This window comes from Eretmochelys imbricata, chromosome 2 (genome assembly GCF_965152235.1).
Source record: "Eretmochelys imbricata isolate rEreImb1 chromosome 2, rEreImb1.hap1, whole genome shotgun sequence".
Taxonomy (NCBI): domain Eukaryota; kingdom Metazoa; phylum Chordata; order Testudines; family Cheloniidae; genus Eretmochelys; species Eretmochelys imbricata.
In genome coordinates, this window is record NC_135573.1 from 69947333 (window position 1) to 69970405 (window position 23073).

General features: G+C 43.7%; 1 protein-coding gene across 1 annotated transcript; it reads right to left on the minus strand.

Annotated features, from left to right (window-relative positions):
* Positions 1-730: 730 nt before the first annotated feature.
* Positions 731-1717, minus strand: NPBWR1 (neuropeptides B and W receptor 1). Its single transcript, XM_077809007.1, has one exon. It carries the CDS (start codon positions 1715-1717, stop codon positions 731-733), a length of 987 nt encoding a protein of 328 aa, XP_077665133.1.
* Positions 1718-23073: the final 21356 nt, after the last annotated feature.

Consider the following 23073-nt stretch of genomic DNA (forward strand, 5'->3'; position numbering starts at 1 on the left):
AGGTCAGGCTGATTTTCATCCAGCAGGAGAGTATTCCATGCAAAAGGATTTTAACAACAATAATTTATGTGTAGGGAAGGAGATTTATACCTGGCAGCCTCTGAGCATTTACACTGAGTACTGCATTATTTCTGCTGCTTTTAGACTGAAATATGAGATCTGATTCTGACTCACAAAGTGCCTCGGACCAGAGGGCAATAACAGGTTGCTATGAAAGCATAGGCTCTTTTAATGATGGTTTATTTATTTAGAATGGAGTAAGGGAGTGAAGCGGAGCTACAAGGTAAGTACTGCAGATATAAAACTAGCAGGCTTAAGATTCATTAAGCAAGGCACTCAGATCTCCAGTAATATATGTAGATGTCAAAGTACTTAGCTATTCTTCACTAAAAATCTTGTAAAATGTTGGATTTTGCTCCTGCTCCATAATATACGATCCCCAGAAATCTAGAGCACCCTACTGAAGGAAAAGGAATGAGTGTGATGGGTAAGGCTAGGCCAAGGAGCTAGTGTGGATTTGAAAATCCCCAGCCCTCCCGTCTGAACGCTGTGCCGCTGGCTGCAAGACAAACCGAAAAGAACTGGACCCTGCCTGTGCTTGGATTTCAGGGGTGCATTGGATCTAAAGCTTGATCAAGGCCGGTTCACAAACCGGCGCCCGAGTATTGTCCCCCGGGATGCTCTTTTCCCCTTTGAAAATGACAGAGGAGAGCAGCCGCGGCTGGGGGCTCTAGGGGGACGCCCTGCAGTCCACCAGCTTGCGAAAGCTCTTCCGGAAATTCTCGTCCAAGAAGGCGTACAAGAAAGGGTTGAGGCAGCTGTTGGCGTAGCTGAGGCTGGTGATGAAATAGGAGATGCCGATGACCAGGGGGGTCTGCGGGAGGTCGGTGGTGAGGGCCACCACCGTGCTGAGGTGGTAGGGGGTCCAGCAGAAGAGGCACACGGCCAGGATGACCAGCACCATCAGCGTCACTTTCTTTTTGGCTTTGTCCAGGGCTTTGGCGTTGCTGTGGAGGCGCACGCGTCTCAGCTTGGCCAGCAGGGCGGCGTAGAGGACGCAGATGGTGGAGACGGGGATGGCGAAGCCCAGCAGGAGGGTGTAGAGGCGGCTGGCTTTCCACCAGAGGCTCTCCGGGCTGGGGAAGACGAAGACGCACTGGGAGCGCCCCTGCTCCCGGTGGAGCTTGGCGAACACGGCGAAGGGCGAGATGACGATGGAGACCAGGGCCCAGACGGCCAGGCTGGCCAGCTTGGCGGCGCGGTAGGTGCGGTAGGACACCTTCCCGGACCGCAGCGTGGCCACCACCACCAGGTAGCGGTCGATGCTCATGACGGTGAGGAAGTAGATGCTGGAGAAGGTGTTGTACTGGTCGATGGAGATGATCAGCTTGCACATGAACTCGCCGAAGGGCCACTGCCGCAGCAGGTGGTCGGCGATGTTGATGGGCAGCACCAGGGTGAAGAGCTCGTCGGCCACGGCCAGGTTGAGGATGAAGAGGTTGGTGACCGTCTTCATCTTGGGGGCCCGCAGGATCACGTAGATGACGGCGGTGTTGCCCGTCAGCCCCGCGGCGCAGATGAGGGAGTAGATGAGGGGCACGGCCAGGTAGAAGTCGGGGAGCAGCTGCGGGGCGGAGGCGTTGGGCCAGGGGGCCCCTCTGCCCGCGCAGGGCGCGCAGGACGCGTTGGGCTCGGAGTGCGAGGAGAAGTTAGCCATGGGCTGCGGTGGGAAAGAAAGACCGGCCGTGGCTCCCCCAAGGGAGTGAAGTGTGGGCTGAATCGCGGTCGCCCAGCTCGGCTCAAACACCAGGTCCAGGGATATGTCACCGGAGTCAGATCTCCGGGCTGGCGGCTGCCCGGGGTGAACCTGGAAGGCGCTGCTTCTTTGGCTTGGCTTTAGACCTTTAATTTCGGCTCTGCACCGGACAGGTCTCTCGTCATCCCACCTCTTTGCCCATCACTCCTCGTCTCCTCACCGGAGCTCCTTGCAGGGACAATGGAAAACACACACTTAAGTTCAGGCTTCCTCACCAAGAGAAATGCCCATTTTCAGAAAACATGGAAATAGGCACCTCACAGCCGAAGCACCCTCCACGTGCTCCGTTTCACCCCTTGGGGTGGGTTGCGTTGTCACTGAGCGCCACACACACACACGATAGTTATGAAGCACATTTACAAAGAGACAATGCAGAGCAGCAGACCTCAGGGGCATGTCATCTAAAGGGGATCCTACCGGATTCCTTTCTCTTTCTCCCCCCCCCCCCCCCAATCTAACTCACTCACACACTCCTGGAATTGCAGATCTGCTTCTGTGTTTGTTGAGCTTTGAAATTCCTTCTTTTCCCTTACCTTAGAGCAGAGGGTCTGCTTTCCTTCTGTGGGTCCTTCTGCAGATAGTGGGGGCTGAAGGCTGCCCGGGAAGCCCGCGATCCCGAAAGCGCCTAGGTGCTGAAATGCTGGACAGCTCCCCGGCAACTGACTCGATGAACAGCTCTCTACATACTTGAGTCCTGGACAGCTCCTTTTGGATCTCTAGTCACCACTTCGCTGGCTGCAAACGGGAACAGAGCGCAGGTGCGATCTCAGCAAATGGGCACCAGAGCTTCCTGCTAACAGGTCAAACTGAGCATAGGGCAAGGACACAAATGTATTCATTTCCCATGACAGGTTCGCTGACGTCCTTGTTGCAAATAAGCCCACTTCGGAGCACAAACAAACAAACACAGACCCTGTTACGCCTTTTGTATTGTAACTGATGGGAAGCATGATCAGTTGTTTGTTTTTAATCACCTGCAGCCAGAGTTCAAATACGGAAAGCCCATTCGAAAATACAGGGAAGAAATCCAACTTTCTCCTCCTCTTCTCCAGCCTGGTTCCTTTCAAAGTACACCCTTTGAAAAGTTGAATTCCAAAGGAAGTGGCTCAGCCACCGGACTCTGCCCAATGAGTCATAGTGGCTGATAGGGAACCCGTAAATATGCAGCAACGACTTTACAAGAAAGACTAGAGATGCCTCTGGCTTTGCCTTTCCTTGTCTATTTAGATCTGAAGGGGAAGAGTCTGGCTCATACTCTCTTTCTACAGTTCCTAGCACAATAGGGACCCATACTCAGTTGGGACCTAAAGTGGCTTCTGTAATGCAAATAAATAATAAGAGATTGACCCAAACTAAAATCCCAGATGAGAAGTCTGAAGTAGTTCAAATCTGTTCTGAGATACATGTAGCTCCTGTCCTTTTAATGAGCCACACAAAAGCCTGGGATCCCAGTATCTTTGAACTTCGGTTTCAGGGTATTCAAAATCAGGACCCAGTCACTTTTAAGCCCTTCACTAATAAAAAACAAACAAACACAAACCACCCATTGTTTTATTCCTCTGTCTTGGATTGGTGAGATACTAGGATGTCTTCATATGCTCAGGCTGAGAACTGGTGGAGTATTTTTACTATTTCCTATTAAAAACTACCCAAAGGTATAATAACCTTAAAATTCCCTATGAAATGTAAAAGCCTGAATTTTCAAACAGGAGCACAGTCCAGGCACATGGAGAAAATACACAAACACCACTTGTCATGGGGCCAATGGTCCTTCAGAAGAATTAGGGCCTAACTGTCCCCGGATGACCCTATAGGCTACACATGGGAGCAATAAAGTGCTCCAGCTGGAGTAATGGATTAATTAATGGATTAATTAATTAGTAATGGAGTAATTAATTAGCAATGGAACAGCCGAGCTAGAAAGAGGTTGCTTGAACAATATAAAAGAAATCTAGAAGGGGGAGAGAAAAGCAGCTCCTTTGAGTGAAGTCCTGCAGTTTCTACAGGTTGGAAGGGGATGGGTGGCACAGAGTGGACAGTGGATTTTCCAAGGGTTCCTGGGGAAGAGAAACAGTGATGGAATTCCTCTCATCAGGTTCTGGAAAGAGAGCTAGTGTAGGTCTCCAGACCAGAGATTGCTAGAGGTGGAAACTGGTTTCAGGGAAAGGAGGAAGAAGGAGAGTGGTCTGGTAGAAGAAACCTACAGGGAGCAGAGTAGGCTCCCGTGGAGAAGCCCTGAGTTAGGGCCTACATGAATAGAAGAAATCTGCAGGAACCAGGTGAGGCTTCCCTGGAAGAAGTTCTGCAATGGGGCTCGTGAGTGGGGAGAAGGGAAACCACAGAAGTAAACTGCCAATATCCCTGGGGGGAGGATAGCCTGGTAATTCCTCCTTGATAAGTAGTTGGACAAGTATTGACCTGAGAGCGGTTGAAGAAGTATTATTACTATGGATTTCTTAGGCCTTCTGTTTGGACCTTTTTGTTACCCCAGAAGTAACAGGGCTAAAGTCCAGGACTGAACTTTAGGTGACTTAGCTGGAGGCCTAAGCCATGGAAGAGGGTGCTTGCTACAGGTGGCAAGTACAGCACCTCACACCACCTCTGTGCTTTAAACCCTGTATGTGCATGTAAATTAGGTAAATGCCTGCCTTAATATTTTCATAGATTTCACCCAACCAGTATTTCACCCAAACAGTCAGCATTTCCAAACAAGGCCCACCACCATTCTCAGCACCCCCAGTCAATATCAAAGCTAGCTGAGGTTTCATGCTACAACTTCGATTTCACAGTCCATTATGCTCACAAAGTATTACAGGGAAGCTAAAGCTCAAAGAAGACAACATGGGGTGATCTCTGGCTGACATATCACTGCTATATTAGATCATGAAACAAAGAAACTTTAAATTATCATGACCAATATTTACTTTTAACTAGAGTGTATATAGAGAAGAGCCATTCCTCAGAAGATAACGTAACTATCACTATCAAGTCATTTTACACTGGTGAACCTGTCTGGCATCAACTCTGTCTTAGTGATAAAAAACAAGAACCCTAACCACAGTAGCATCTACTCCATGTTTTTATCTCACCTTCATGTTGTAGTAGTAATGCCAAATACGAATACATCATCCTATGTGGTAAGTCTGAGTGTCAAATATCCAATTACTCTTACAGCATAGGGGGTGGAGACAGAAAGTATTATGACTTGGAGATAATCTTTGGCTATCTGAAATAATATCTTCAAAGATTTGACTGAAATCTATATAATGGTCAATGGTAGAAATCAGATAATATCTTGCAGCTTTCCAGATCAGCACTGAGAATGTTGCCTGCTGTATTATTCCAGTCCTGCTGTCTTGGTTGTTTTGTTAGATGAAGATGCTAGTTACTGATGTAACACACATTTAGCATTTTGCCAAAGGGATATATTTCACATCCCTGATCCATCCAAATGTATGCAGAGAGAGCTGTATTGAACAAAAGCTGTTTGACCTTGAATTATCCCATGCTCTGCTAAGTAATGCAGCTAGAATGTTAGGATATCATAAATATGAAACTTCATGAAAAGCAAACAAACAAGCAAAAACCAACTTAACATTAAGATAAAACTACCACTGCCTCATTGTGCCTATGCTTTTTAATGTGTCCTATATTAATACAATATATAATATACAATATATTATACAGAGTACATAGATTTGGCTTGTTTTATGGTTCTTATTGAGAGTGAAGAATCAAGTGACGTTTGAGGAAAATCAGTACATTTACACATACCGTGACACTACTGGTGGAGAACTACTCTGTGTGTTTGTTGCAACACAGAGTTACATTTTCTTCACAAGTCAGCAGACAGAAATGCCACCAAAATGACCTGAGCCAGAACCTAGGTTTCTTGACTCTCAGTTCTAAACTCCTACCCATTAATCAACTATGCCTATTCCATCTGTATCTTTGCCATCTACAGACAGGGAAAATGCTTTTTAACTAGTGTGGGAATAAAATTTCCTGGTATCAATTCCTGTGCTCATTCCTCCATATCCTATGACTTCTGGGGCAGTGCATCCTCCTCCCATTGTCTCCTCTTTCTGATCTGATCAAGAGGGTCTGTCTGCAGGATCAGAACGTTCAGTTAGGTTTTTGCACATTTTCTGTGCAGACTATATAACATAAAAGGTTTTCTTTCTTCTTTTGTTTTGGGATTATTTCTTTCCTCATACAGACCTCAGAAATAGCCAGACTGACTGCTTACCCCTCCCACAAAATGTCATCACTCTTCTGAGACCAAGCATGAAAAATGTCACCAAAAAAGAACCAATGTTCAAAAACAATGAGCACATCATAAAGGACAGTTATAGTGTAACTCAAACAGTCACTGATCTTGTCATGAAATCCAGGTGGGAAGACACTATTGACTTCCCTAGAGTTCTTTGTGGGCACAGGAGTTTGTGCAGAGTCAGGGCCTTAGTGTGCAATAGTAACACACAGTGTAATAGAGTGGCTAGATTGTGGTCTACAAATGCCTATGAATTTACCACTGAAAATATTACACACTTTATACTAGAGCACAGGAATTAATTATTGAATTGGAGATCATGTTAGACAATAGACATTCACATGTAATTACCAAAAATGAAGAAAAATGGAAATCTATACCACTGTAAATTGTTTCTAGTTATATTATGCCACTAAAGCGAGAGACTAAATTATACTATTTTTTTAAAATTTACTGTTTCAGGGGACATAGTATAAATCTTCTTAATTGCACAATACAAAATACTGGTAAAAATGATTCTTCATAAGGACAGTACATGGAACAGTAATTGCCTTTGAGACAGCCCAGAACCTCTGGTGAATAATACATGGCTGAGCAAGTCATCCAACAAGCTGCTGAAAGGTGGTGTTCAGGGCAAGATCATGCTGCATAATGTGATCATTATGAATATGGTAATACTTAAAAAGATGCTGCTGTTTTCATGGACCTGCCCTCTGACTGATGGAATCGATATGGTGATTTATGCATTTTTAGCATTTTCCATGCTTCCAAAAGCCCGGTTATCCCAGTCTGTGGAAATACCAGCAGAGAGTGTCTGCCTAGGAAGATTTTGGAAACTGTATAGGTAGAATGAAGTAGAGAAAACTTAGGGTATCTTTAAATCTCTTATGTACTTCTTAAAAGAGGTGTTTGACTTTAATTGAACCTGTGTGTTTGTTTAATATAATTATTGCTATATTGTAACTCCTGTGTTAGCCACCAATTGAGTATTACCTTGATCCTGCAGACACTTATACACATGCTTAACTCTATGTATCTGAGTAGAGAACTACTTAAAGTTAAGATTGTGCATAAGCATTTTCAGGGTCAGGGGCTAAATTATTCAAAGAACATAATGGGATAAATGGTATAATTTTAGCACATGTTAGCACATTTTGGCACAAGTTAACATGGCAATTCATGGAAATTGAGAGCTTTCTACTAATTCTAACAAGCTCAACAGAAAAACACCATTGGTGAAATCCTGTCCCCATTGATATGAATGGCAAAATTCCCAGGAGTGGGCCCATGATTTCACCCCATATGCATTTAGCTTGTTGACTTGGCAAGACTTTAAACAGCTAAGAGGGGAAAAAAGATACATTTGAAAGACCACAGCTCAGTGGGGTTATCCTCTCACTTCTCTACTTACCACCTTGTTGTTTGATGTGCTTAACATGTACTTTTTTTAAAAAGAAAAATCCAGCTTTTAGATATTTATGATAGTGATGTGTCACATTTTATAAAGGAGAAGCTGTTTTAGTCATAATGAAGGAATTTGGGGCCAGAAAGTTTCCTTCCGTAGTAGGAACAATCCATGGAATAGTACTGTGGTTAAATAAGTATGTTTTGCAGAGCTATCCATTGGCTTTTAAATTGTGTGGGGGTGTATATTAATGTTTGGGAATAGAGCATTATAATATCTATGAGAGTCCCTCTTCTTCTCAACAAGATTTGTCTTGAAAATCCTCTAAATAATTCCAATACATAGCATTAATACACAATACAGTGCATTGAAACCTTTGACCCAAATTGTGATAGTCTGACTCACAGTGAATAGCAACTTACTCCACAATTAGTCCCACTGATTTCAATGAGAGTACTTGTGGAGTAAGGTATTATGCGTATTGAGTAAGGCCATTATAATATTTCTCTTTAAAAGTAATATTATACCATAGTGTGTCTTTGGATATTAGTTTTCTAATAACAAAAATCTGCAAAGAAAAACAATAGCAATAACAAGAGAAGCAGACCATTTCCCTGTAGTCTCTCCTCATCTAAGGGAATTAATCCTTAGTTTATTAAAGGACTTATACTTTCAATACCTTGTCATAGTTACTAACTGAAGAGAAAAAGCGTTACTATGCACAGATTGGTGATCCAAGTATCATGGTTTGAATTTCCCTTTTATAAAAACAACTACAAAAATACAAGTACAATGTAAAGAAAAATGGTTCTTCATGGAGAAATTAGCCCTTGCCTGTTTTGTACCTATTTAAGACTAAGTTAAACTATATTACCATAAACCATAGTACCAAACTATAGTACCATAAATATGCATGGGACTTATCTAGAAGAACATACGGGAAACTTTAAAATACATCAGAGATATTTAGAATTATTTACTCTTTAATTCTTTCCCATAGGCCACTTGGTACAACCCGCTGTCAATCAGAATGCTTCATTGATCTCAGTGAGAAGCTCTGCTTGAAAACTGATGGCATGACCTACCCCCATACCTAGGAGCAGGATGCTGATTTAAGCAGCGGCAGGGGTCCCTCTGGATCAAGCCTGTCATCTCTTTTCTTTACTTTGTCATGTGACAAAGGTAAGTTTTAAAAGGGTGCTCACAGAGCATCTTGTTTGGCTCCCAAAATAATGTGACTTCTTGTTCCTCAAATGTGCACCGTTGGAAGAATGCCACTGATTCGCTTCTTGTTTCATTGCAAACTCACCCTATTAAGAAAAGTGAAAAAAGTCACTGTCTTTTAGACTTTTAATGAGTGATTCACTAAAAGCTGTACATAATATTTTTAATAAAGGCATCAAAATCCACAAGGTAAGTGACAGAGAATTTACATAAAATTGGGTCACATTTTGAATAAAAAGGGGCCAAGCTGTTCTACCATATATAAATACTTACAGTCACTGGGCCAGAGAGAGAGAGAGAGAGAGAATGACTCTGCTGTCTGATGAGTAGGGAGGGCTCCTGCCTCATACTGAGAAAGAGGGGCGATCAGCGGGTTATCTCAAGTGCCTATACACAAATGCATGAAGCCTGGGAAACAAGCAGGGAGAACTGGAAGTCCTGGCAAAGTCAAAGAATTATGATGTGATTGGAATAACAGAGACTTGGTGGGATAACTCACATGACTGGAGTACTGTCATGGATGGATATAAGCTGTTCAGGAAGGACAGGCAGGGCAGAAAAGGTGGGGGAGTTGCGCTATATGTAAGAGAGCAGTATGACTGCTCAGAGCTCAAGTATGAAACTGCAGAAAAACCTGAGAGTCTCTGGATTAAGTTTAGAAGTATGAGCAACAAGGGTGATGTCGTGGTGGGAGTCTACTATAGACCACCGGACCAGGGGGATGAGGTGGACGAGGCTTTCTTCCAGCAACTCGCAGAAGTTACTAGATCGCACGCCCTGGTTCTCATGGGAGACTTCAATCACCCTGATATCAGCTGGGAGAGCAATACAGCGGTGCACAGACAATCCAGGAAGTTCTTGGAAAATGTAGGGGACAATTTCCTGGTGCAAGTACTGGAGGAACAAACTAGGGGCAGAGCTCTTCTTGACCTGCTGCTCACAAACCGGGAAGAATTAGTAGAGGAAGCAAAAGTGGATGGGAACCTGGGAGGCGGTGACCATGAGATGGTCAAGTTCAGGATCCTGACACAAGGAAGAAAGGAAAGCAGCAGAATACGGACCCTGGACTTCAGAAAAGCAGACTGTGACTCCCTCAGGGAGCTGATGGGCAAGATCCCCTGGAAGAATAACATGAGGGGGAAAGGAGTCCAGGAGAGCTGGCTGTATTTTAAAGAATCCTTATTGAGGTTACAGGGACAAACCATCCCGATGTGTAGAAAGAATAGTAAATATGGCAGACGACCAGCTTGGCTTAACAGTGAAATCCTTGCTGATCTTAAATACAAAAAAGAAGCTTACAAGAGGTGGAAGATTGGACAAATGACCAGGGATGAGTATAAAAATATTGCTCGGGCATGCAGGAGTGAAATCAGGAAGGCCAAATCACACCTGGAGTTGCAGCTAGCAAGAGATCTTAAGAGTAACAAGAAGGGTTTCTTCAAGTATGTTAGCAACAAGAAGAAAGTCAAGGAAAGTGTGGGCCCCTTACTGAATGAGGGAGGCAACCTAGTGACAGAGGATGTGGAAAAAGCTAATGTACTCAATGCTTTTTTTGCCTCTGTCTTCACGAACAATGTCAGCTCCCAGACTACTGCACTGGGCATTACAGCATGGGAGGAGGTGACCAGCCCTCTGTGGAGAAAGAAGTGGTTCGGGACTATTTAGAAAAGCTGGACATGCACAAGTCCATGGGGCCGGATGTGTTGCATCCGAGAGTGCTAAAGGAGTTGGCGGATGTGATTGCAGAGCCATTGACCATTATCTTTGAAAACTCATGGCGATTGTGGGAGGTCCCGGACGACTGGAAAAAGGTTAATGTAGTGCCCATCTTTTAAAAAGGGAAGAAGGAGGATCCTGGGAACTACAGGCCAGTCAGCCTCACCTCAGTCCCTGGAAAAATCATGGAGTAGGTCCTCAAGGAATCAATTTTGAAGCACTTAGAGGAGAGGAAAGTGATCAGGAACAGTCAGCATGGATTCACCAAGGGCAAGTCATGCCTGAATAATCTAATTGCCTTCTATAATGAGATAACTGGCTCTGTGGATGAAGGGAAAGCAGTGGACGTGTTGTTCCTTGACTTTAGCAAAGCTTTTGACACGGTCTCCCACAGTATTCTTGCTAGCAAGTTAAAGAAGTATGGGCTGGATGAATGGACTATAAGGTGGATAGAAAGCTGGCTAGATTGTTGGGCTCAATGGGTAGTGATCAATGGCTCCATGTCTAGTTGGCAGCTGGTATCTAGTGGAGTGCCCCAAGGGTCGGTCCTGGGGCTGGTTTTGTTCAATATCTTCATAAATGATCTGGAGGATGGTGTGGATTGCACCCTCAGCAAGTTTGCAGATGACACTAAACTGGCAGGAGAGGTAAATACGCTGGAGGGTAGGGATAGGATACAGAGGGACCTAGACAAATTGGAGGATTGGGCCAAAAGAAATCTGATGAGGTTCAAAAAGGACAAGTGGAGAGTCCTGCACTTAGGATGGAAGAATCCCATGCACCGCTACAGACTAGGGACCGAATGGCTAGGCAACAGTTCTGCAGAAAAGGACCTAGGGGTTACAGTGGACGAGAAGCTGGATATGAGTCAACAATGTGCCCTTGTTGCCAAGAAGGCCAATGGCATTTTGGGCTGTATAAGTAGGGGCATTGTCAGCAGATCGAGGGACGTGATCGTTCCCCTCTATTCGACACTGGTGAGGCCTCATCTGGAGTACTGTGTCCAGTTTTGGGCCCCACACTACAAGAAGGATGTGGAAAAATTGGAAAGAGTCCAGCAGAGGGCAACAAAAATGATTAGGGGGTTGGAACACATGAGTTATGAGGAGAGGCTGAGGGAACTGGGGATGTTTAGTCTACAGAAGAGGAGAATGAGGGGGGATTTGATAGCTGCTTTCAACTACCTGAAAGGGGGTTCCAAAGAGGATGGATCTAGACTGTTCTCAGTGGTAGCAGATGACAGAACAAGGAGTAATGGTCTCAAGTTGCAGTGGGGGAGATTTAGGTTGGATATTAGGAAAAACTTTTTCACTAGGAGGTTGGTGAAACACTGGAGTGCGTTACCTAGGGAGGTGGTGGAATCTCCTTCCTTAGAAGTTTTTAAGGTCAGGCTTGACAAAGCCCTGGGTGGGATGATTTAATTGGGGATCAGTCCTGCTTTGAGCAGGGGGTTGGACTAGATGACCTCCTGAGGTCCCTTCCAACCCTGATATTCTATGATTCTATGACACCCACCTGGGAGGTGGGAGACCAGGGTCCAGTCCCCATGCTCCAATCACTCTTTAATTATTTATCCAAGCTAGAACAGCTCCCACAGGAGAGACTGAAGGAGTCCCACATCAGAATATCCCATATCTCAATGGTCGGAGCACTTGCCTGAGAGGTGGTAGACCCCTGTCCAAACTCTCTGCCTAAGGGGTGAAATTGATCCTATGTTCTCCACATCCCCTGGGTGAGAGCTCGAATCACTAGCCTGAAAGTTATAAGGTGGGCATCACCATCCCTTGCTCCTCCAGTTGCCAGATTTTGAATGGGACCTGATCCAGCAGGAGGCCTCTGAGCATGTCTACTAGATCAGGCTCCACATATGAGTGAGGCAGAGGCAATTCTATTTTCTCTTGGTTTCTGAATCACTCTGGGGCTTAGGTGGGAGTTGGCACCCAGATGCCTAGACTGAGGCACCTGTGTCCATGCTCAGGGGCAGAAACGTATGTGCCTAGGGAACTCTGAAAATTTTTTACTCTGAAAATTAAGGCACAGAATGAGGTTGGGCATCTACAGAGTTTGGTAGGACTTTTATGAATTGCAGCGAAGCCAAAACTGGGGCTTAGGCACTTAAACCCAGAGTTAGGTGCATAAGTATCTTTGTGAATCTAGGTCACATACCTCTAATGACAATCCTGGTAGCGCTTGGTGAAAGCACTGCTCTTCTACTCTGCTTGTTCCGTAACTGGCAACATGAGAGTCAGAGAGGGGCTTGTAGTTGAGGAGCTGGAATACTTGGACCAGCTCTAAGGGTAGAGTTAAGCTGAGTGTCTGGTGCTAGTTGTGGGGATGAGAATCAGCCTTTCCTTTGGCCCCATTACCTACAACCGCAGTGGCTCCTTCAAAGCTTACGCTGGCTGCCAGATAGACATTTAGAGCTTGGATTCAAATAAGTACATGCCTAAGTGCTTTGCTAAATTACAGTCTTTATTAGGAATTTTTAAAAAGCGAATGCATTGTGCTGGCTGGATGAGTATTTCTTGGCATATGCACAGACAGCCCCCAAAGGGCATGGATACTTCTGCCTTGGAAAGGCCCCCGACTCAAGAAATTACAATTCTTTGTGGAAGTTCAGGCAGAGTATCTGTTTTTCATGATTGCAAGACGAAAACTGAATGTAATAGTAACACTAGCAGCAGAAGGGGAACTGTCTGTATCTTTTCTTCTGGAATTAAAAGGCTGAGGATTTTGTGGGTTTTTGTTTGTTTGTTTTTAGTTTAATAAAACTTGTGGTGCTTAAACTTGAACTACTGTCAGGCCACAAGGTCACATAACAGGACATATTATTTGTATTAAAGTAGTGCCTAGAGGCCCCTCTGATGATCAGAGTCATGGCATGTGTGGCATTGTACAAAGAGAAATTAAGGGACAGGCTGTACCCTGAAGACATTAAGTTATAAGAAAACAAGACAAAGAAAAGGTGGTCAGGGGAACAGAGCTTGAGTCAGTTGCCTGAGGCAGAAAAACTCGTATTACAGGGGTCCCAGTTTAGTGCTTGATCTTGTGGAACAACTTGCCTCTTATATAAGATGGAACTCTGGAATCACTTGAAAAGTCTGGCAAACCTGCAGGCAAAACTGTTTGTTTTTGTAGTTTTTCACGTGAAAATGAAACCTCCATTTTGGATTCTCTCCAGGCTGAAATGAGCGTTTAAAAGCAAAAAGGAAGCTTTAACACAACTACTTGGACTTGCTTATAGCTACACATATTCAAGTCTGTGGAAGGTTTTGAAGATTTGAAACCTTTTCTTTTGTTTTTATATACCTACCTGGACATGCCAATATAATAACCATGCATTTAAAGTTTCCAAATGGTGCAGTGGATATTTTATCCCTAATGGAACATCTGAAAGCTGAGCACTGGAACTTGTTGCAGGAATTTGATGGCTCCTTTGAAACAAATCTTTTAGGACCTGGAGTCACAAGAAGCAATTATAGCAGCTCTGAAGACACATTAAAGTCTGTTGGCCAAATTCAGCCATGGTGCAATGAGGCACAACTTAATTAAAATCAGTGGAGCTGTGAAACTGTTGCATCCAGCTGTAATGCTTGCACACTAATTCCCTATGCCTCAAACTCAAGATGAGACAGTTATTTATAATAACTACTGTATATACACAATAAGTCTTAAACCTCATGAGCTCTGGACTATTTTTCTTCAAAATAGAAGAAATGGATTCGCTCAAACTGCCAGTGTTTGATCCCAAAGGAGGAATGTGAGATTTGTCAAGGTTCCTTGTAAAAACTGAGGGCCTTCTTCTCCTCTCAGACAAGCATAAATCAAGAATAATTCCACAGAAGTCAGTGGAGTTAGGGTAGTCTAAAAGAGAGGAGAGGTATGCAACTCGAATTATTACCAAAATAATTCTCTTTATTTACCATTATGATGACAAGCAGGTAAGTCGCAGAGCTTCTCCGTTCATTTTGTCTGTGTTTCAGGGTACCAGAATGTAACCCTTTATCCTGAAGTCCAAACTCAGTTGTCATATGTGGAAAGAATAACCAGAATTGCTCAAGCTGACATTTGCTTAATTATAAAAGACTCCTGACAAAAGCCACATATCGACTAACTTCATTCTCTCGCATTGTGGGGCAAATCCCACCTTCCTCTCTGGGAGTGTGGGAAATGCCCTGACAATGGAAGTAGCACAGTTCTGCATGCAAGGAGGAGAGCTGGACTTGGAATGGGGACACTGCTGAATGATATGCAGCATTTCTCCGCAGGGACACCTTGCTGCTCAGTGGAGTAGATGAGGGCAGGTTCAGAGAATCCACTGCTCTTGTCATTCCCCTCTTTGTATATATTCCCGTATCCTCTCTTCTAGCACAGAAACTGAATGTTAGGTTATGCACTAGGTAGCTGTATAGGGAGATGGACTAGAGAGGAAGAAGCCCTCCTCCACACTGGAGGATAAAGAGGCTACGATAGCTATTACCCCTGCCTTAAGCTTTCCTCCACAGAGAGGAGGATGTGCATAGCCCTAAAGAGCCTTAAGTGAGACTGACACAGTGTATAGTTCTCATGCGGCCCTCTGTAGAGGGAAGAGTTTCACCCACCATCAGGGACTACAGGTCTCAAACCCTGGGCCATAGGGCTTTTAGGAGCCACTAGGTTCCAACCTGCCAACCGGTGTGCCCAGCTAATAGTTCTGCAGACAAGAAGCTGAACTCCAGCAGAGGACTTCAGTCCTGGGCTCTGATTGGCAGAACTTTGTGGGTCCTGATTGGTTCCCTGCTGATATTTCAACAGAGCATAGGAACAGAAAATTGTCCATGCAACTGGATTTTCCTTGCTTAGGGCTGCTCCCCTTATGCCATCTGCCTGACTTTGATCTCCTGGTATTCTGACCCTGCCTGTCTCCTGCCCTGTGTCTGCCCTCTGGCATATCTCAGCCTCTGATCTCTTGGTATGTGATTCAGCCTGACTCCTGCTCTGACCATTAGGTCAGACTACCCATGTTCTGTTTGTGACACCCATCAAGGAACTTGTTAGCTCATTTGTCTGCTTAGCCTTTCCATTACAGAGACCTTCTAAAAATGTATTTCTACTACAAACTGCAAAATGTATGTAACAGAACCCATTCACCCCAACATTCCCATCTAATTCCTTTCTTGATCTTATGGTTAAAGTCCAGACTTTGGGGGCTAAATGAACGAACAGTTAAACTAAACTTCTGTGTTATTACATAGGTATTGCTTAAAAATGGACATCATTTTTTTGTACCTTGTTTAAGAAAGTAATCAGACATATGCCCAGGCTGGGACCTTGCATGCCAGCTGCATTATTACGGAAGTTTTGTTACCAATAGAAAGACAAATAGATCCCAAACCATGGAAAGGTACAGTGCATCTCTATAATTCTGGCTTATTTACACTGCTATGCATTTGAAGCCATTTAAGACAGTAAAAGGGAGATAATAAAACAACTGTAAAATGCTTGGTTATGGGTGTTTCAGAATAGGTGTCTCCACTCATTTCCTTAAACATATGATAAAGATTTAGACATTTTAGGTATACGTAAAAGGAAAATTCAGTTTGGTGCAACTCGAGTAGGGTTATAAATAGATTTGCATATCATGGACTAGATTCTGATCTCAATTACAACAGTACAAATACTGCAGGACTATAGTAACATCAGGGGAGTTATTTGGGGTTTATACTCTGAGACCAGCGTGTGGTCCAATAGCTTTGGAAAACTTTATTTCTTTGGGGAGGCAGTTTATTTTTAAACAACTTCACCAAGAAACAAATAAAAGAAGAAAGTTACAGGAAGAAGGAAATGGGAACTGGCTTATCAGAGCACAGATGTAGTGGGCCAGATCCTCAGCAGGTGTGGATTGACATAGCTCTATTGAAATCAGTCGTGCTAGTTTACATCAGATGAAGAGCTGGTCTAGTTTCTTTATTGCCATAAAAACATGAGCTGAGTCATATTTTCCATTTGTCCTCTAGTCCTGTAAAATGTAGCCATATTTCTGTAATTTTGATGTTAATAATGATCTTGTATTTATTGTATAGTGCCTTTTACTCAAGTGTAAGTATGCGGGCAGTCACATCTAGAAATAATCTAAGCCTATGTCAGAGCCAGAGAGTGTTGTGATTTAGACAAGTGATGAATACATTGCCTCTTTTGCTTCTGTGTCTCTTTCCACTTCAGTAGCACTGGTTTGGCCCTCTCTCTGGTCTTGCTTGCTTCCGTGTTTTGCATCTCCTCTCCAGACCCCACTTCTGCTGCTTTCATTTCTGCATCTTATAGCTCCACTCACTCCACTGCTGTTGGTTTCAGTTTTGTATCTGCACTTCTGCTACTAACAGCTAATACGGCCTGACATAACTGCCACGGTAGTGCAATATCTCAAATAAACAAAGCTGCTTGACTCTGACAGGTACTAGTGGTTGACTGCTATTTCTGCTTTTGTCAGATACTATTGTCCCAGTGGTTTGCTCAGTATGTATCAATCTGTAAAGGATTTTCAGAATGTCTTACTTTTCATGCTTTTATAGTCAGTGCGTCAGAGTTGGCTCTCACTTGCAGCAGCGTAAGTCTGGAGTTTATAGCACTGCAATACAGTGTAAACGAAAGCAGAATCTGAACCAGCATTTTTAAATATAGCTAGCTAGTTACTGATGGTAATAATATGAATTATAATATATAATTATGGGAATGCCTGGGAACCCAAGTCATGGACCAGACCCACATTGTGATAGGTGCTGCACAAAAACAGAACAAGTCCCTGCCCCAAAAAGTTTGTATTAAAGTTCCCAAGTTTTAGTCCTTATCCCTATGACAGGGTGGGCTGCTCCTGGGCTGTCTCTCACTTGTGCCTAGTTTAACTCCCTGACTGTTTCAGAGTAACAGCCGTCTGCTGGGAGATATAAGGGCAGCCTATGTGTAATATGAGGGAGAGGCAGTAGAAGTGGTTATATGCTGAGGATAGGCTTTCTGCAGCCAGGGAAAGGACTCTGTGGACTCCAGCTAGAAGGGCATTAACTTTCTGGGAAAGCACCTGAGTAGTAAGTGGTGGTTTGCTGTGGTGCAGAAGGTGGAAGCAGGTAGAAGACCACTACAGAAGGAATCAGGATGATGCCTTAAGAGGCAAACTAACGAATGTAGGAAGTATCCCTGGGGACAAGGAAAACGAGTATGGAGGCTGAGATGGATGGTGACTTAATTTATTAGGGCCATGGGCTGGAGCTGGGATAGAGGATGGAAATGGGGTCCCCTTTACTCTATAGTGCTGCATAGGGAGGTGGTATGGAAATTCCTGCAGTTAGAACTGTTGAGGCTGGTTGGAATTATTTTTAAACTGAATCTTATTTGGACTCTGTTCCTTGAAAAAGGGAAAGATTCAGGCTTGGCCAGAGGGCTAAACCTCTTCAAAACTCATATCCAATCAGAGGGAAATTGCCATTCACAGAGGGGAAGCTAAGGCAGCGGCCATGTGCCTGCTGGGGAAAGGCATGCTGCTATCACAATCCCACAGAGTAAATGTCTGTCTGCATTTACAGCACATTGTCCTATAATCCTCATATTTTTCTGGCCTTGCTTGCAATACTGAACAATGTGCACATAGTTTAACTAATACTGGAGAATATCCATTTGGCTTAAATATTTCAGCTATTAAGGGCTAAGCATTACTATATGTGCATATGCTTAACCATTGCCACAGTAAATCTGGAAAACATATGCTGGTTTCAATGAGCAGTTACAGGATGAAGCAAGTAACGATAAATTGGAGCTTTTTGAAACATCTTAATGCTGAGATCAATAGACTAGGGAAGTGCTGGAAGCATCTTTCCTTGAGATAGGTAAAACGAGTCTAGATGAACCATCCAAAATAGATCTTGCACTGGCAATAACGTCGTCTTTCCCAGAGGTTTGTCATGAACCTTTAAACCACTCTAACGGAGTCTGGATTCAAGGTTCGCCACAAATTGAGAAACTGGAGGAGGCGCCCACCAAGATCCAGTACCAAGAAGGAATAGGGATTAGAACTAAGGATCTGACTGTATTAGTACTGTGGAGTGACCTTTATTGTTGTTTTACATCTGCCAATGGATCTGTATCTATCAGGTGAACAACACATTAAGGGCCAGATTCTGCCCCTTCGCTCAGATTGAGTAGCACGTTACTCCTTGAGATTTTCCTTTGGAGAACATAGGACTCACAAAGTGAGGTGATATTCAGCATGAGTAAAGGTGGCAGAATCTGGCCCTACATGTATTTTCTATTCTTATTGTGAAAATTGTAATTTTTGCGAGTGCCAAGATCATGGAATAGCTGCTTATTAATGGCTTAATAAATAAGATGAGATGCTCTCTGAGAACTCACATCCCAGCTATCCTTGTCTTACAATAAGGAAAGGAAATGTCTGGATTAGATCAAGCCCCTTCTCAGTATATTTCTTCCAAAAGGCTTAGCAGTTGTAGTCATCATCTCAGAAAAGTGTTCCTCTTGGTATGCACTCAGTTCTGAAAAATAAATAAAATTCAGTAATATGTTTCAAGTTTTTATTGACTGTGTGGTGTGCCCCTTTTATATAATCTTTCCCCTAATATTCTAGCAAGTGAGTTATATTAATACAAATATGTGTGGAAAGTGAATGTTCAGCTTAAATATTCACCAGAAACAAATTTAGAATGATATATGCTTGAAATGTTTTGTAACTAACCGACAGAGTGTTAATTTGAGCCATCCACTCAGGAAACAGAAGCAATATTACACATCTTATGCAACTAGCTAGCACGGCGGACATTCCAAATTTTGAATATTTGCAGTGACTTCTTAGTGAATGACCTGTAAACCAAGAACAAGTTGAAAGCATTCATGAATTTTGAATAACAAATGGAGAAAATCACAATCCAATATATCAGAATGATACATTTTGCTTCTAATTGTTAACAATGAACTCTTCCAACTGTATATGCTAACCACTGTAAAACCTTTACCCAAACAATAAAACTCAGAAGCTACCAAACTATATGGTGAACTTCACTATTCAGTCATGCAGCCCATCACCTTTTCCTGCATTTGCTTGTGTTAGATCTAGATTGTAAGAGAATTGCCTGGGTATTTTGTCTCTATCCCCATCCCCCCCACCCCAGCCTGCACCGGCATGTTGTCTAGAATGTAAGAGATTTTGTCTTTATATCTGTTTATAGTTCCCAGTATACTGTTGCCACTGTACAAATACTGAATAACTTACAGTGGTGGCTATTGCTCTGTAATCTACGGATTCAGCCCCTAGTTCAACAATGCATGTGCTTAACTTTAAGCATGTGCTTCTGTGTTTTGCTGAACTGGATCCTCAATTAGGAATTAATATTCAAAAACCAACTGCCATAAATGTGTACAGTGGTGCTGTGCCTCCTTCCTAGAGTGAGGATGTATGCAATTAAATACACTGTACTGGAATTCAGAAAACAGCAATCAGTACAGAATCAATAAAAGAGGTGTTAATGACATATGGCGCAGAAAGTCATTCAAGCCCTCCCACACAGAACAGGGTTCAGTCATTCACAGTGCTCTATTGCAAACAAATCCTAAAGGGTTTAGACGTGGAAATGTTTAAAACAAAACTTTTTTTGGTGGGGGAGGAAAGAAACTGAAGGCAGGGAGCAAGATGAAATGCAGTAATACTGAAACGGGCATTGCTGCTGATGGACAGTAAATGAGACCTTAGTTTGGAATGTGATATGGGAGCAAAACCAGCCCATGTACAGTATGCTCCCAATTATCCAAATAGCATGGGGACATGGATTTTGTCTGGGTAGTTGAGAGGGCAGGAGCTATTCAGCAGCGGGGTGGGCTCCCCTCAGTTATGAACTTGTCAGTCATCCTCCTTCTTCTCCTCTCAGTCCTGGCCAGGGATCTCTTCTCTGCCCTGCCCTGCTTACTCCCTCCCATGAGAGCAGGACTGCAAAGGGCTCCCTGCACTACTGCAGGGCTGGCGACAACCCAGACCTACAGGGGCAAGGTGTAGCAGGGAGGCTGTGGTCCTGGTGGGGGCAGGGCAGAGTACAGACCCCTGGCCAGGACTCTGCCCAGCCCGGACCACAGACTTCCTTGAACCTCCAGGGATTGGGTGCCACTGGCCCTGCGGCAGTGCAGGGAACCCTCTGCCGCTCTGCTGCCATGGCCCCGCTCGCTCGCTCCCGTGACAGCAGGGCTGCAGAGTGTCCTGCACTGCCACTGGAGCCACTCATCAGCAAAATGGCTTCCTCCTCCGCTGGGGGCTTGTCCTCTGCATGGACCTGGCTGGGGCATCTCTGCTCTATCATGTGAACTCCCACATTATCCAAATCCCTTCCTTGTCCCCTGGCATGAGATGCATGTTGCAGAGGGTGTGTATCTCATGCTGGGGGCAAGGAAGGGATTCTCACAATGTAGAGTCTAGGTTTGATAGGGGTACTGATAAAGGTGGGTAAACTGCATAATTGATTCTATAGGAAAAAACATCAGAGCAGGGAGGTAAGACTCGATATTGCTCTGGTATAGTCTCACCTGGAATAATACACTTAGCTTGGTATTTAACTGTAAGCCCTATGCCTCAGACTACAGAAGGCTGTAGGGCTGCATTTGCATAATATTTCTACCCAGAATTCCTTCAATGACATTTTGGGAGTCACCAACACAGAATTGGTTGAGTGGTGGAACTGAACAGAGAGATGAAAGGAGAGCTATTTTGTACCAGTAGGGGATTTCTGGTGGTAAGGATGATGCTCAAGTGTCCTCTATGCTACTTGCTGCCCTCCACTGAGTATCCTGTAGCCTTTGGAGGACTCTTTGATAACCCCTACACCTTACCCCACTCCTCTCCCAGAGCTGGGGAGAGAACCCAGGAGTCCTGACTCCCAGTCTGCCCGCTCCAACCACTGGCCCTCACTCCCTTGCCAGAGCCAGACAACTCTGTCCTGCCCCAACAGCATGAGTTGAGGCCTCTGGGTGCTAAGACATTCCATTTAGAAAAGGAAAAAATACAGCTTAAACTTTTATAGTCTGATATCATAGTCACGCAGTCATTGAATTGTTAGTCTTTTTGACTAATTTGGATAAAAAGCTAGAGAATTTGCTGTGGTTACTGAAGGATTGAATGACAATAATGTCCTTGATCCAAAATCAATTGAAGTAAAGGGAAAGAGTCCTGTTGACCCCAGTGGGTATTGACTTGAGCTCTTAAAGACCTTTCAGTTCTATTTTAGAGCCATTATCATATTCTGTAGCTATACTTTATTCAATCCAAAACAATTGCAGTTCTCCAAACCAGCCCTTACAGTATATGTATTTTTAAAGTTTTAGCCATAGAAGTGTACCCTTCAATCCTGTCAGTTAACAAGACTCTATTAGTCATATTGGACCTGTTCAATGCCTGTTGAAGTCAATGGTAAAACTCCTCTGCACTTATGAGTAGAGTTGGGTGAATAATTGATTTTCAGTTCAACCAAAAAACCAGAGCAGATACTTGGGTTGGCTCTGAAAGTGTGTGGAATTTGTCAGCAAAATCTGGTCATCTATGTAACCTGTGGCCCAGTGACTGGGGGACTTGCCTGCATGTGGGCTACCCAAATTTGAATCCCTGCTCAACAACGAGGACTTGAACTCCAATCTTCCCTCTACCCAGGTGAGCATTCTAGCCACTAGCCACCAGGCTGTAAGCTATTCTGCTCTCACTCTTTCCTGTTGAAACTGTTCCATTTTGTATAAATATGTAAGCGTTCACTGCAAGAGAGAGAGCATGTGTAAGAGAATGAGTAAACTATTTGCCTGGAAAAAATTTACCCAGCTCTACTTTTGAGGTTTGAGTGTCATATATATCCGTGTTTCTAGAGAAGGGTTTGAGTCAAAACCTTAGCAGTTAACTTTAGAGAAGTTCATGTCTAGAACTGAATGTTGTGGCTCACTACCATCCATATTCAGAGTTAATTTCCTTTCTGTGACAGCATCTGTGCTCATGTTTCCCTTAGTCGTACAGGAATTGGTTTGCTTGAAATTGCAATTTCAAGCCCTCCCGGGTGCAGTTCTCCCTCAAATATACCTGTGCAGTGTCTATTGAAGTCAGTGGTGTACTTGCATATCCCAGGCCAGCTATGAGCCACTTTGCTTATAAAAAGGACTACTTGAAACAATAAGATTAGAGCTCTGAGGAACACTTGACTCAAGACCTGAATGCAATTAAAATCTTTTTCTGAATGCAATCTGTTCATGAATCAGCAATGGTTGATTCATATTTTTATGTAAACAAATTTTTCTCAGAGATGGATAATTAACTTTTTTGCTCTCAGGAAGTAGCCACAAACACTTTGTGGCAGCTGCTCATTGATGTATTTTGAGTTTAAACAGAGTTAACTGTCACAGTTATCACAGGGGAATTTACATGGCATCTCTCCTATTCTCTGATTCGCTAAACTTACTCCTTTTGTGATCAGGAGAGTGAGCAGAGGCCATTATAACTTGGCTTTTGGGGGAGAGAGTAACTCTCACCTAGTTTTGACCAACATTTTATCCTTATCTCTTGTGATAATTTGTCACACAAACAAATTACTGGTTTTACACAGCAGGAGAGTTTTTTCCTTTTGGCAAAGTGCCAAAAGATGT

Coding starts and splice junctions, on each gene's coding strand:
- NPBWR1 (XM_077809007.1), bottom strand. CDS start 1,717: ATGGCTAACTTCTCCTCGCACTCCGAGCCCAACGCGTCCTGCGCGCCC.